At 39.8% G+C, this 12,014-nt stretch overlaps 1 protein-coding gene across 1 annotated transcript in view; it reads left to right on the top strand.

Annotated features, from left to right (window-relative positions):
- Positions 1–12,014, top strand: part of itprid2 (ITPR interacting domain containing 2) — a 53,272-nt gene that overhangs the window by 12,784 nt on the left and 28,474 nt on the right. The window contains 4 exon segments of the mRNA XM_061692181.1: positions 3,099–3,138; positions 3,225–3,320; positions 6,099–6,246; positions 6,738–6,798. Of these exon segments, the coding sequence (XP_061548165.1) occupies positions 3,099–3,138; positions 3,225–3,320; positions 6,099–6,246; positions 6,738–6,798 (345 nt within the window).

Consider the following 12,014-nt stretch of genomic DNA (forward strand, 5'->3'; position numbering starts at 1 on the left):
CGACCAGATGAAATTTTTACTCATGCACACTGAAAAAAGGGTCGCATATGCGACCATTTTGGTCTCAGTCTCAAGCCCTGTTCATTAATGATTTTCATGTGCCTTAACATGATGAACGTGTCGGATTTCGTGTTCGTCGCACGCACTGCTGTTGGATGTGGATATTTTGCAACGCGCTCGGTGTGTATCTTGTTTCATCTCAGGCTGTTTATTTTTTTCATTTCCGTAGCTTTTTTTGTCCTCTATTTTTTTCATGACTTCTTTTGGCTTTCATATCTTTTTTTATCTTCCCTAATTTTTCTTGACTTAAGTTTTTGTTAATTGTTCTATTTTTTTTGAAATTTTCTTGACTTTTTCATAACTTTTTAAAACAAAATTCTATATATATATTTCTTTTTTCTTCACTTTTTATGTGTGGAGTTTGCATCTTCTCCCCGTGCCTGCATGGGCTTTCTCCGGGTACTCTTGGTTTCCTCCCACATCCCAAAAAACATGCACGCTAGGTTTATTGAAGTTTCTAAATTGCCCATAGGTGTGAATGTGAGTGCGAATGGTTGTTTGTTTATATCTGCCCTGCGATTGGCTGGCGACCAGTTCAGGGTGTACCCTGCCTCCTGCCCGTTGATAGCTGGGATAGGCTCCAGCACGCCCGTGACCCTTGTGAGGATAAGATGTTGAGAAAATGTGTTTTTATATATATTTTATATATATATAAAAATATATATATACACACACACAGACACGTATACATATTTATTCCTTTGTTGTTACTGTTGTAATATGGATAGGTTGGTTGTAAAACTGAATTGTGCTACTGGGACTAAAAGTATTCTGAATCATAACTGGAGCGAATTATATGATATTGGAATGAATGGTATGTATCGTATCACATGATAACTGACAAGAATCATGCTCTTGTAACTGTATTGCATCGCCTCATATTGTACAACCCCAATTCCAATGAAGTTGGGACGTTGTGTTAAACAAATAGTAACAGAATACAATGATTTGCAAATCATGTTCAACCTATATTTAATTGAATACACTACAAAGACAAGATATTTAATGTTCAAACTGATAAACTTGATTGTTTTTAGCAAATAATCATTAACTTTGAATTTTATGGCTGCAACACATTCCAAAAAACCTGGGACAGGTGGCAAAAAAGACTGAGAAAGTTGAGGAATGCTCATCAAACACCTGTTTGGAACACCCTACAGGTGAACAGGCTAATTGGGAACAGGTGGGCGCGATGATTGGGTATAAAAGGAGCTTCCCTGAATTGCTCAGTCATTCACAAGCAAAGATGGGGCAAGGTTCACCTCTTTGTGAACAAGTGCGTAAGAAAATAGTCGAACAGTTTAAGGACAATGTTCCTCAACGTACAATTGCAAGGAATTTAGGGATTTCATCATCTACGGTCCATAATATCATCAAAAGGTTCAGAGAATCTGGAGAAATCACTGAATGTAAGCGGCAAGGCCGAAAACCAACATTGAATGCCCGTGACCTTCGATCCCTCAGGCGTCACTGCATCAAAAACCGGCATCAATGTGTAAAGGGTATCACCACATGGGCTCAGGAACACCCACGCAGCCACGGGGAGAACATGCAAACTCCACACAGGTGGGGCCGGGGATTGAACCCCGGTCTCCGGTCCTCAGAACTGTGAGGCAGACGCTCTAACCAGTTTCCCACCGTGCCGCCTTCAGAAAACCAATCTCAGTAAATACAGTTCGGCGCTACATCCGTAAGTGCAACTTGAAATTCTACTATGCAAAGCAAAAGCCATTTATCAACAACACCCAGAAACCCCGCCGGCTTCTCTGGGCATGAGCTCATCTAAGATGGACTGATGCAAAGTGGAAAAGTTTTCTGTGGTCCGATGAGTCCACATTTCAAATTGTTTTTGGAAATTGCGGACGTCGTGTCCTCCTGGCCAAAGAGGAAAAGAACCATCCGGACTGTTATGAACGCAAAGGTCAAAAGCCAGCATCTGTGATCGAATGGGGTTGTGTAAGTGCCAATGGTATCGGTAACTTACACATCTGTGAAGGCACCATTAATGCTGAAAGGTACATACAGGTTTTGGAGAAACACATGCTGCCATCCAAGCAACGTCTTTTTCATGGATGCCCCTGCTTATTTCAGCAAGAAAATGCCAAACCACATTCTGCACGTGTTGCAACAGCGTGGCTTCGTAGTAAAGAAGTGCGGGTACTAGACCGGCCTGCCTGCAGTCCAGACCTGTCTCCCATTGAAAATGTGTGGCGCATTGTGAAGCGTAAAATACGACAACAGAGACCCCTGACTATTGAACAGCTGAAGCTGTACATCAAGCAAGAATGGGAAAGAATTCTACCTACAAAGCTTCAATAATTAGTGTCCTCATTTCCCAAACGTTTCTTGAATGTTGTTAAAAGAAAAGGTGATGTAACACAGTGGTAAACACGACCCTGTCCCATCTTTTTTGGAACGTGTTGCAGCCATAAAATTCTAAGTGAATGATTATTTGCTAAAAACAATAAAGTTTATCAGTTTGAACATAAACATCTTGTCTTTGTAGTGTATTCAATTAAATATAGGTCGAACATGATTTGCAAATCATTGTATTCTGTTTTTATTTATGTTTAACACAACGTCCCAACTTCATTGGAATTGGGGTTGCAAGTAGAGTGAATCATATGCTATCTCAACGGGACTGAATCGTGTCACTTCACAACTGGAATGAAACATATGCTATTGTGACTCGAGTAAATGATATTGTATCGTTCGAATGAATTCAATCTCATTGAAATTGAATTGAATCTTATGGTATCATATCGCATCGTAACTGGAAATGAATCGGATCGTAACTGGAGTGACTGGTATCACAATGAAATTAGGTTGAATTGAATTGTATTGTTGTGACAAGTCAACCGCATTGTAATTGGGATGAATCGTTTATATCGTAATTGAAGTAAATGATAGATATCGCATTGTAACTTCAGTTATTTCCATAGTATTGTAGTAGTTTTAAAAAAATAAATAAATTATGTATCATATCAAGATTACTATTGCTACATAATTGTTGATGTATTTTTATGTTGTGATTGCAGCTGACCATCTTCAGTCCAGCAGCAAGAAGACTGGATCCTGGTGAGTCGTCTTCATCTTCTTCCTCTTCATCTCAGTCGGCTAGCTTCCCACCAAAGGCCTAGCTCACTTCCTGTTTCGCCCCCCAGTGGCAGTCTGGCTGCCGATCAGAAGAGGAATCAGTACAAAGAAAAAGGACGAAGTATGAACTCCACCGGGTCTGGAAAGAGCAGCACTGTGTCCAGGTTAGTAACCGTTAGTGACTACTCCCACCTAATATTGTGGCGTTCAATGTCAACTGTAGTCTTCTGTGTTCAAGTGCAAAGTTTCAGCGAGGATAAGATCATGTTCCTTTTTAGACTGTAGTTCCCATGTCATATCAGTGAAGAGTAAACACGCCAGCGTTATTAGCGTTTTGTTTGCATCATGGCTTCTCATTGGCTTGGTAGCTTCTCAACCTGGAAGTGGAGCATCCTAGTATTATTATGAGTGATGTACCAAAATTTCGGCTGGCGAAATGTTTCGGCCGAAAATAACCCTAAAGTGCATTTTTAGTTTCAGATCGAAATACTTTTTTCACCGAAATAAAACTACTGAAATAACATGTCACATGCATAACATGTTGAAAATTGACGGCCATCGCACGTGGGTGTGTACACTTTTTAATAAAGAATAAAGAATCATTTACTATTAACATTACTATTAAATGCCCAAGAGAGCATTGGTTAATATCAAGTTGAGTTTACTGGGAGGTCACTTTATTACACACACACTACACTCACGGTTTGATAATGACTTAGTGCCATAAATCTAGCATAAATGTTAAATAACGCATATAGTCAACAAACCTACTGGTAACGTAAACGCACATTAATAACGAAGACGATTGTCTTTTATTGGAATAATTAAAATTTGCATGTCGCGATGAATTATGAACTGCGTGGCATCATGCTAGCTCAAACTAAGCGTCTTTCTTGTCGCTCAACCTCGATGCTTTCCGCTGTTTGGCTATGGAGAATGCTTGGTGCCTGCTATTTTGAGCCATCCAAGCTACCGTGGCTAAATATGATGCAGAGCCGCAGAGGCGAACGTTCGCTTGGCGTGAGTTGTCAGCGCAGCATCGCTAAGCTATCGCGTGACGTCACAAAACACCAAAATAAGTGATTGGGTGATACAGTACACCTATCACATTGGTCTGTCTGAAACTGTGTTACAGCAGAGATTAGCAGACTTTGAAGAGTAAAATAGCAGGCAAATTAGTATGTGCTTGTCGAGGAAAATACTGCAATATACAGCCATAACAGGGACCGGAAACAAATTAGTACCTCACCGCTGCTACGTCACTTGAACCTATAATTTAAAAGTATATTATTACAATAAATCTTTATAACCTTTATTCCCACAATGGAGAAATTTGCATCATTTCAGCAGCAATCATGGATACAGGAAACACAAAAATAGCATGCAAGAGAAGACATTTGGCTGCAAATGTCTCCATAATTACAAGGTTAATGCAATGAATACTTTAAAATAACAAATATAGAAATATTGAAATATTTATATTATATACGATTATTGAGTAATGATTATGTTGTATAATTGAACAGTATGGAGAATTTGTTTTTCCTATTACCGTATTTTCCGGACTATAAATCGCTCTGCAGTATAAGTTGAACCAGCCAAAAAATGCATAATAAAGAAGGAAAAAACATGTATAAGTCGCACTGGAGTATAAGTCGCATTTTTGGGGGGAAATTTATTTGATAAAATTCAACACCAAGAACAAACATTTCATCTTGAAAGGCAATTTAAAATAAAAATAGAATAGAGAACAACAGGCTGAATAGGTGTACGGTATGCTAACGTAACACATTCAGATAACGTTTCATGACGCAAAAACAACAAACTGAGAACGTGCCTGGTATGTTAATGTAACATATTAACAGTTATTCAGATAACTATAGCAGGAAGAACATTCTAACAAGTTTACCAAACCATCAGTGTCACTCCAAATCAATAAATCCAATGAAATCTTCATTCTCGGTGTCACTGCTAAACGATGCGCGGCTTCCTCTTTTGTCGCTTTCGTCAGGCCTAGAGCGCCCTCTTGTGGTTGTCAATGTGAAAATAACGTGAAATTATATAATAATGTGTTAATAATTTCACATATAAGTCGCTCCGGAGTATAAGTCGCACCACCGGCCAAACTATGAAAAAAAACTGCGACTTATAGTCTGAAAAATACAGTACATAATATACTGCAATAACTGTCTTGCGGTAATGTTCTTGACATAATTTAAAAAATATGGAAAAATTGTTTCTATAGGTTGGCAGCTTTGCAGTCATAGCCTTAAATGCAATTTTACTAATAATTGGCATAGTTTTATGAATAATAATTGCTGTGTTTGATTTATTTTTCTAATTTAATTTATGTGCAGCGCTCTGTGTTGTATTTTTTTGTATGAAAAGCGCTTACAAATAAAGTTTGATGATCTATTCCAGAGTTTCGGCGTTCGGATTTTGGCATCATGTTCACCAGTTTCGGTCAAGAATTCCGGTTTCTGTGCATCACTAATTATTATCATTATTGTTGTTAATGTTATTGTTGGTTGAGACATTTTGTGCGAAGTAGCCAGGACAGAGACGAGTCTAACGCAATAATCCAAAGAAAAAGAAAAACATGCTTGTGGAGTTCATCCCTAAGAATGATCACTTAAAAATGACACTTCCTGTTTCTTGGTTTTCATCACATTTTTCCTCTTTGCCGTCAGCAGTGCGTTTCTGGAGTAGCATCGCAAATATAAAGCCAACGAAAAAGCAAAAAACTTAATAGGCAATGTGTGAACTCAACAGCAGGTTAGCCTCTGCCTAGCATCATATCTACTAGCTTGGCTCATTATCACATTTAGGTGCCCTTCTAAGGTAGAATCACAAAAAAAGCCAACAACAAAGCAAAATACATTTTGCACCAGCACATTAGCATCCTATTAGCATCGTGCTTACTAGAATGTGTACCGATCCAGTGTGTCGGAGCTGCTGGACCTGTACGAGGAGGACCCAGAGGAGATCCTGCTGAATCTGGGTTTTGGGAGGGATGAGCCTGACATGTCCTCCAAGATCCCATCCAGATTCTTCAACAGCTCATCGGCAGCGCGCGGCATCGACATAAAAGTAGGAAAAACATTTACATTGACCAGATCTATGTGAAATCCATGTGTGAAGAACTTGCATCATTCCCAAAAAGACTCATGGCTGTACTAGCTCAAAAGGGTGCTTCTACTAAATACTGAGCAAAGGGTCTGAATACTTATGGCTGTGTGATATTTCAGTTTTTCTTCTTTAATAAATCTGCAAAAATATATGGGGTACTGTGTGTACATTAATGAGGAACAAAATGAATTTTTTTAAGGGGGTCTGAATACTTTCCTTCCCCATTGTATTAAAGGTATAGTTATAATACTAATGATTGTGTTTGAAGTGCGCCTGAAAGCCTCACTTGGCCCTCCCCTACCCGTTTAAGTCTGTCTGTAATGAGACAGTGTGTATGTAAATGGAAAGCTTGATAAATATGGCTTGACTTTTGTTAGCATTGTAGCCTCACCTGTGCCTTTTTGTTGTTGTTGTCTTTGTTGATGTGATGATGTCACTTCCTGTGCTTGCAGGTGTACCTGGGAGCTCAGCTTCAGCGTATGGAGGTGGAGAACCCAAACTACGCTCTGACAAGTCAGTGGCTCTTCTACACTTGTGTAACGCTGTTTAACGCCTCTTCAGTATGTGTTGAGGCTTCGTTGCTGCTGTGGCCCACTGCTTCCCTCCTTCCTTCCTTCCTTCCCTCCCTCCCTGCTTGTGTGCCTGCATTTCAGCATTTATGCCAATTGCCAGGACAACCGCAGCCACACACCACAAAGATGTGCTTGTTTGCCTCTCACATACACACTAACATGCACACATTCTCTCACAGTAACATGCACATACACTCACTCACTCACTCACTCAGTCGCTTACACACACACACACACACAGACACACACAGAAGCATACACGAACAAATACTTTTAAAACGGTGAAAGTCGCAATGCTTTTTCTTTTTTTCCATCTGCCAGGACCTCAACCTGCTGACTCCCCTTTATCCCCCTTCCCTCCACGCCGTGATGTTTCCAAGATGGCCGTTTTTATTTAGACTTAAATGTCTCTGCCATTAAACATGGTTGTGAAAAAGTGCTCTTTTTGTAAAGGCCCGTCTGGAAGTCGTCTTCCAGAACATTCTCGCCACACTACGTCCGTTCCCGGGATCTGATGCTTACGTAACAACATTAACAACACTGAGGCTGTGTTGGGAATCGCTCCCTGGCCACTATTATAGTGCGACTTTGAGTTGCACGTTTAATTTATTGTGACCACGCTCGTAACTCAAATCAACTTTCACCATTTAAATGAATGGAAATGCCATTAATCCGCTTAAAAAAAAAAAAAAAAAATCACACCCAAAAATGTTTTTCTTAAAACACATTCACTGCCATTGATGGCTTTAGAAATCAAATATCCATGTTAACTGGGACGGCTGACAGTGAATGAGTTAATAAGAAAAATAGCACGCTACAGTATTTGACTTCATAAATAACACATTGATAACATAATAAAGTAGAATGTCAATAATTAAGTTTTTGCATCAGGATTTCATGCTTCAATTCAATGGATGTTGTACTGCTCCTTCTGGTATGTGCATCAGGGGGCAGTTTAACACATACTTAATGACTTTAGACTTATAGGTTTAAAGATGAAACACGAAGAAGGCATCCCTTTCTGTGCAAGAGCATAAAGGAGATATATTGTTAGCCTAATAGCTAGGAGTGCACATGAGTGAGGCGCAGACACGCATGCTCGCGGACTTTACACAAAGTGTACCGTATTTTCACGACCATAGGGCACACCGTATTAAAAGGCGCAGTCTCAGTTACGGGGTCTATTTCTGTATTTAACACATACATAAGGTGCACCGTATTATTGGGCGCAGGCATGGTAAAACATACGCTAGCTTAAAACAAACGGTAGCATACATGAACGCTAAAACAATGTTTTTAAAAAGGCAGCGGGAGCAAAACTGAGTTCGGTTGTACTTTATTGAAGTATTTAACAATGTACTCATGTTATTTTTTGATCAATCATCATCCACAAATCCATCAAAGTCCTCATCTTCTGTATCCGAAATGAACAGCTGGGCAAGTTCTCAATCAAACACTCCAGGTTCGAGTCAGTCTCGTTGCCGTGCGATAGCTCGAACAACAGTGCAAGCAGACACGTTAGCCCCAGCATCCATTCACAAACTGTGGCGTAACTCGCCTGGCGCTGCCTCCTAGTCTTAGTAAAGCTTTGTTCGCCATCTGTCATCCATGGCTCCCACGCCGCTCACTTCACTTTGAATGCCCTGTTAACACGGATGTCTAGCGGTTCGTCAAGCCTCCCGGAATGACGGCAAGCCCGATTTATTGCATTCAGTCGAATGGTGACTGTAGAGACGCTTCTCCCAGCTGTTCTTTGCTCATTAATCCATTGCTCGAGTTGGTCTTCCAACTCGGGCCACCTCGCCTTGTTTCCGCATTTTGTTTTTCTTTTTTTTCCGCGGAAACTCAGCTTCGTCTTCTTGACTTGGTGTAGCTCGTTTTCCTCCTTCCTCCACTTTTGAACCATGGATTCGTTGATCTTGAATTCTCTCGCGGCTGCTCGATTCCCATGTTCCTCCTCGTAACTGATAGATTGGTGTTTAAACTGTGCTTCGTAAGCGTGTCTCTTCGTAGGTGCCATTTTCGGGGGTCCTGACCCAAACCGATGTTATTTTGCACAATGCTCCCAGTCAGTCAAGCGGTAAAAAAACAACAACAAAATGGCACTATATACCTACTGGGGGGGTGCCTTTAGCTTCCTACTTCACGCACCCTTCTCCGTGTCCTCAACCAGGTCCGCTTTTCCTCTGTGTAAGCAGCGTCTCGGCTAGAAATGCTTAAAAAAAAAAAAAAAAGTCAAGAGGAGCGCTCATCACACAACATTTATAGATGTTGGAACTCGGTGCACGCATTATAAGGCGCCCGAGTCCATTTTGGAGAAAATTTTAGACTTTTAAGTGCGGCTTGTGGTCGTGAAAATACAGTAATAAATACTGTTGTTTTGTCAGAGTCCTTTGTTCTTTGTTGTATATTTAGTTTTACAGTAAAGTTCAACTGGGAGTGGCAATAAACACAACAGTTAGCTGTAGTGTGAACTCGCGCTATTCACAGGGGATAGGGACCGAGCCCGACCGCGACTAGCGAAAACCAGGAATAATTGACACTCCATGAAACAAACAATTCTGAAAAAAAAGGTGTACATACAGGGATTGGGTAATAAAAAGGGAGCTTCTGTAGTGTTCGGCGAGATATCACAAAGCACAATTCGATCGATATTTTATTAATGCTCGATATGGGGAAAAAGGGATCATCGATTTGATTTTCTGTACGATTCGCTACTCCGTGAGACTTCCATCAACATGGAGGAGAAGATGCAAGTGATTAGCGAGCCATTAATAGCTCCAAAAAGAGCATGTCTAGCATATGGAAACAACCGTAGTCTGCATAACGTGTATAAAAGAAGTTACAACGATGAGAGGCATATCCATGTAAAATCACCTGAAGATGAAGCACGTTATCGAGGGCGACGCATGTATCACGTTAAAGAGAGCCGCGTCTCCGTCCCGCTCCCGTAACATAAACAAAACAATGCCGTGGAGCGCGTAGCGATCGTGGTGGCAGTTGAAATGCTTGTGGTTTTTTGTTCGTTCTATGAACGGGGCGGGAAGAAAACAAGATAGTAGTTTTTCGATCAGAAATGAGAGACAGTTTTCACAGGGTTTGTTTACATTAGCATGAGCATCTACTAGCTAGGATTGTTGCGTGAGCGATCACGGCAATAGTTTGACAGTGCGCTGGCCGTCACTATCTGAACTAACTGTTCCGTACTGTTGGGTGTGCACAGTGTGGCATTCTCTGGAATCGGTCTTGTATTTCTTTTTTTTCCCGCTTTATTTACAGATCAGCGCCTTATATTCGTTCCACACAGGGCCGGCCCGCCCAAATGCTAAAGGCACCATGGCCTCAAGTGGGCCCCAAAAATCGGGTAAAAAACTTTTTGTAAAATGTTTTATGGGGGAGAAATTCACCTTCAATATAATTCTATTAAAATGAAACACGAATTTAATTAATATAAACAATAAAAGAAGAGGCGCAAGGCAAGCTATTTACAGTACTTTGAAATCAGCTCACCTCGATGCTCTCTCTCGCTCCCGTTTTCCCCACAATGTGCAGAGCGATGCATTCAAAGCCAGTCGGAATTAACAGCTTTAAGCACAACAAAACCCTTCTTGCTCTCACAACCCCCCAACAGCAACACACCACAATAAATACACCAAACAGTTCGTTACAATATTAAAGGGCAATAAAAACATATAAAGACATTCATTATTTAATGTTAAACTAAAAGTTAAAACAACAGTGACAGGCCCATTTGTTGTGGAGAAAATTGAAAAATAATACATCTTAGGCTGGAGCTAGATGTTATCGAAATTACAGTTTTGTGTATTATGTTTCTCTCTTACCTACTTACGCATATTCAGATTAACATATTTTCTCTTATTTTTGTCAACATTTCTCCAAATTCTAAATATAGTTAAAATGAAGATGCCAATGCACATAAAGCACCACATTGCTAGAGATAAATGTAAGGAATGAAACTTATTGATGAACTGTCAAACTACTAATGATAAAATAAAATGAGACAAAAGGAAATTATTTCTTGGTCATTGAGTAAAACCCTAATGAAATCTTTGTCGCTGAATCAATCTCAGTGGGGAAGCTGCACATATTTTCAATGACTTGACAACTAACTTTTAACATTGAAAACATTGATTCAATTTTAAATGAATGCACACTTAATATTAATACAAATGATAATAGCAAATACTCCCTCCTCTGCTCAGGGCAAATTTATTGATGTGACCCCAGAGAACTTTGGAAATGTCAAAACGGCTAAAACTCTCCAGAACACAAGAGAAGAAGAAAGAAATTCGAGGGAAAATCGGAGAAAGAGAGATCAAGTTGTTGCTATTCATGGTTGCTACAGGTTTCGCAACAGCAAGTTACTCACATGATGTTAAAACTATTGCTATTCAACTTTTTTGTAAGCTTATGTAAATCGCTGGTGGAGGGGGGTGCATATAAAATCTCGCCCAGGGCACCACATTGGCTTGGGACGGCCCTGGTTCCACAACTTCATGTTTCTTCTTTGCATCATCTTCTTCCTGATTTCCGGCAGACTGGGCGTGTTTAAGTGCATTGCTACCGCCTAAGGGTTAAGTGATGAACCCCTACAACAGAGCCAAACCCGAAGAAATACATTAGAATAACAAATATTGACGCCATAATTTATTAATGATTACAATTGTAGAGTAATGATTATGTTGCGCAATTTTGAACAGTAGGCAGAATTATTCTTATCGTATTACATAATATAATGCAATAACTGTCCTGCGGTAATGTTCTTGACATAATTTACAAAATGTGGAAATTCAGTCAAATTGTTCTCGAAGTGAATTTCTACAGGTTGGCAGCTTTGCAGTCATAGCCATAAATGTAAGAAAATAATTTCTTCTGATGTTTCGGTTTTCGGCCTTGGGTTTCTCCTTTTTGTTTTTTGGGGGTTTTGGTCAAGAATTTTAATTTTGGTGCATCATTAATTTTTAGATAATTACATTTTGAAACACCTGCAGGGAAAAGTAATTCATTTCTTTGTGATGTTTATAATTGTTAAATAAACCTGCTTTATAATGTAAATCAATTTGGTCTGGTCCGGTTGTTTACATTTAGAAATTTAAATACAATAAATATCGAGTCATATCGAATATTGATATTTGG

Source organism: Phycodurus eques, chromosome 12, assembly GCF_024500275.1.
Source record: "Phycodurus eques isolate BA_2022a chromosome 12, UOR_Pequ_1.1, whole genome shotgun sequence".
NCBI classification, from domain to species: domain Eukaryota; kingdom Metazoa; phylum Chordata; class Actinopteri; order Syngnathiformes; family Syngnathidae; genus Phycodurus; species Phycodurus eques.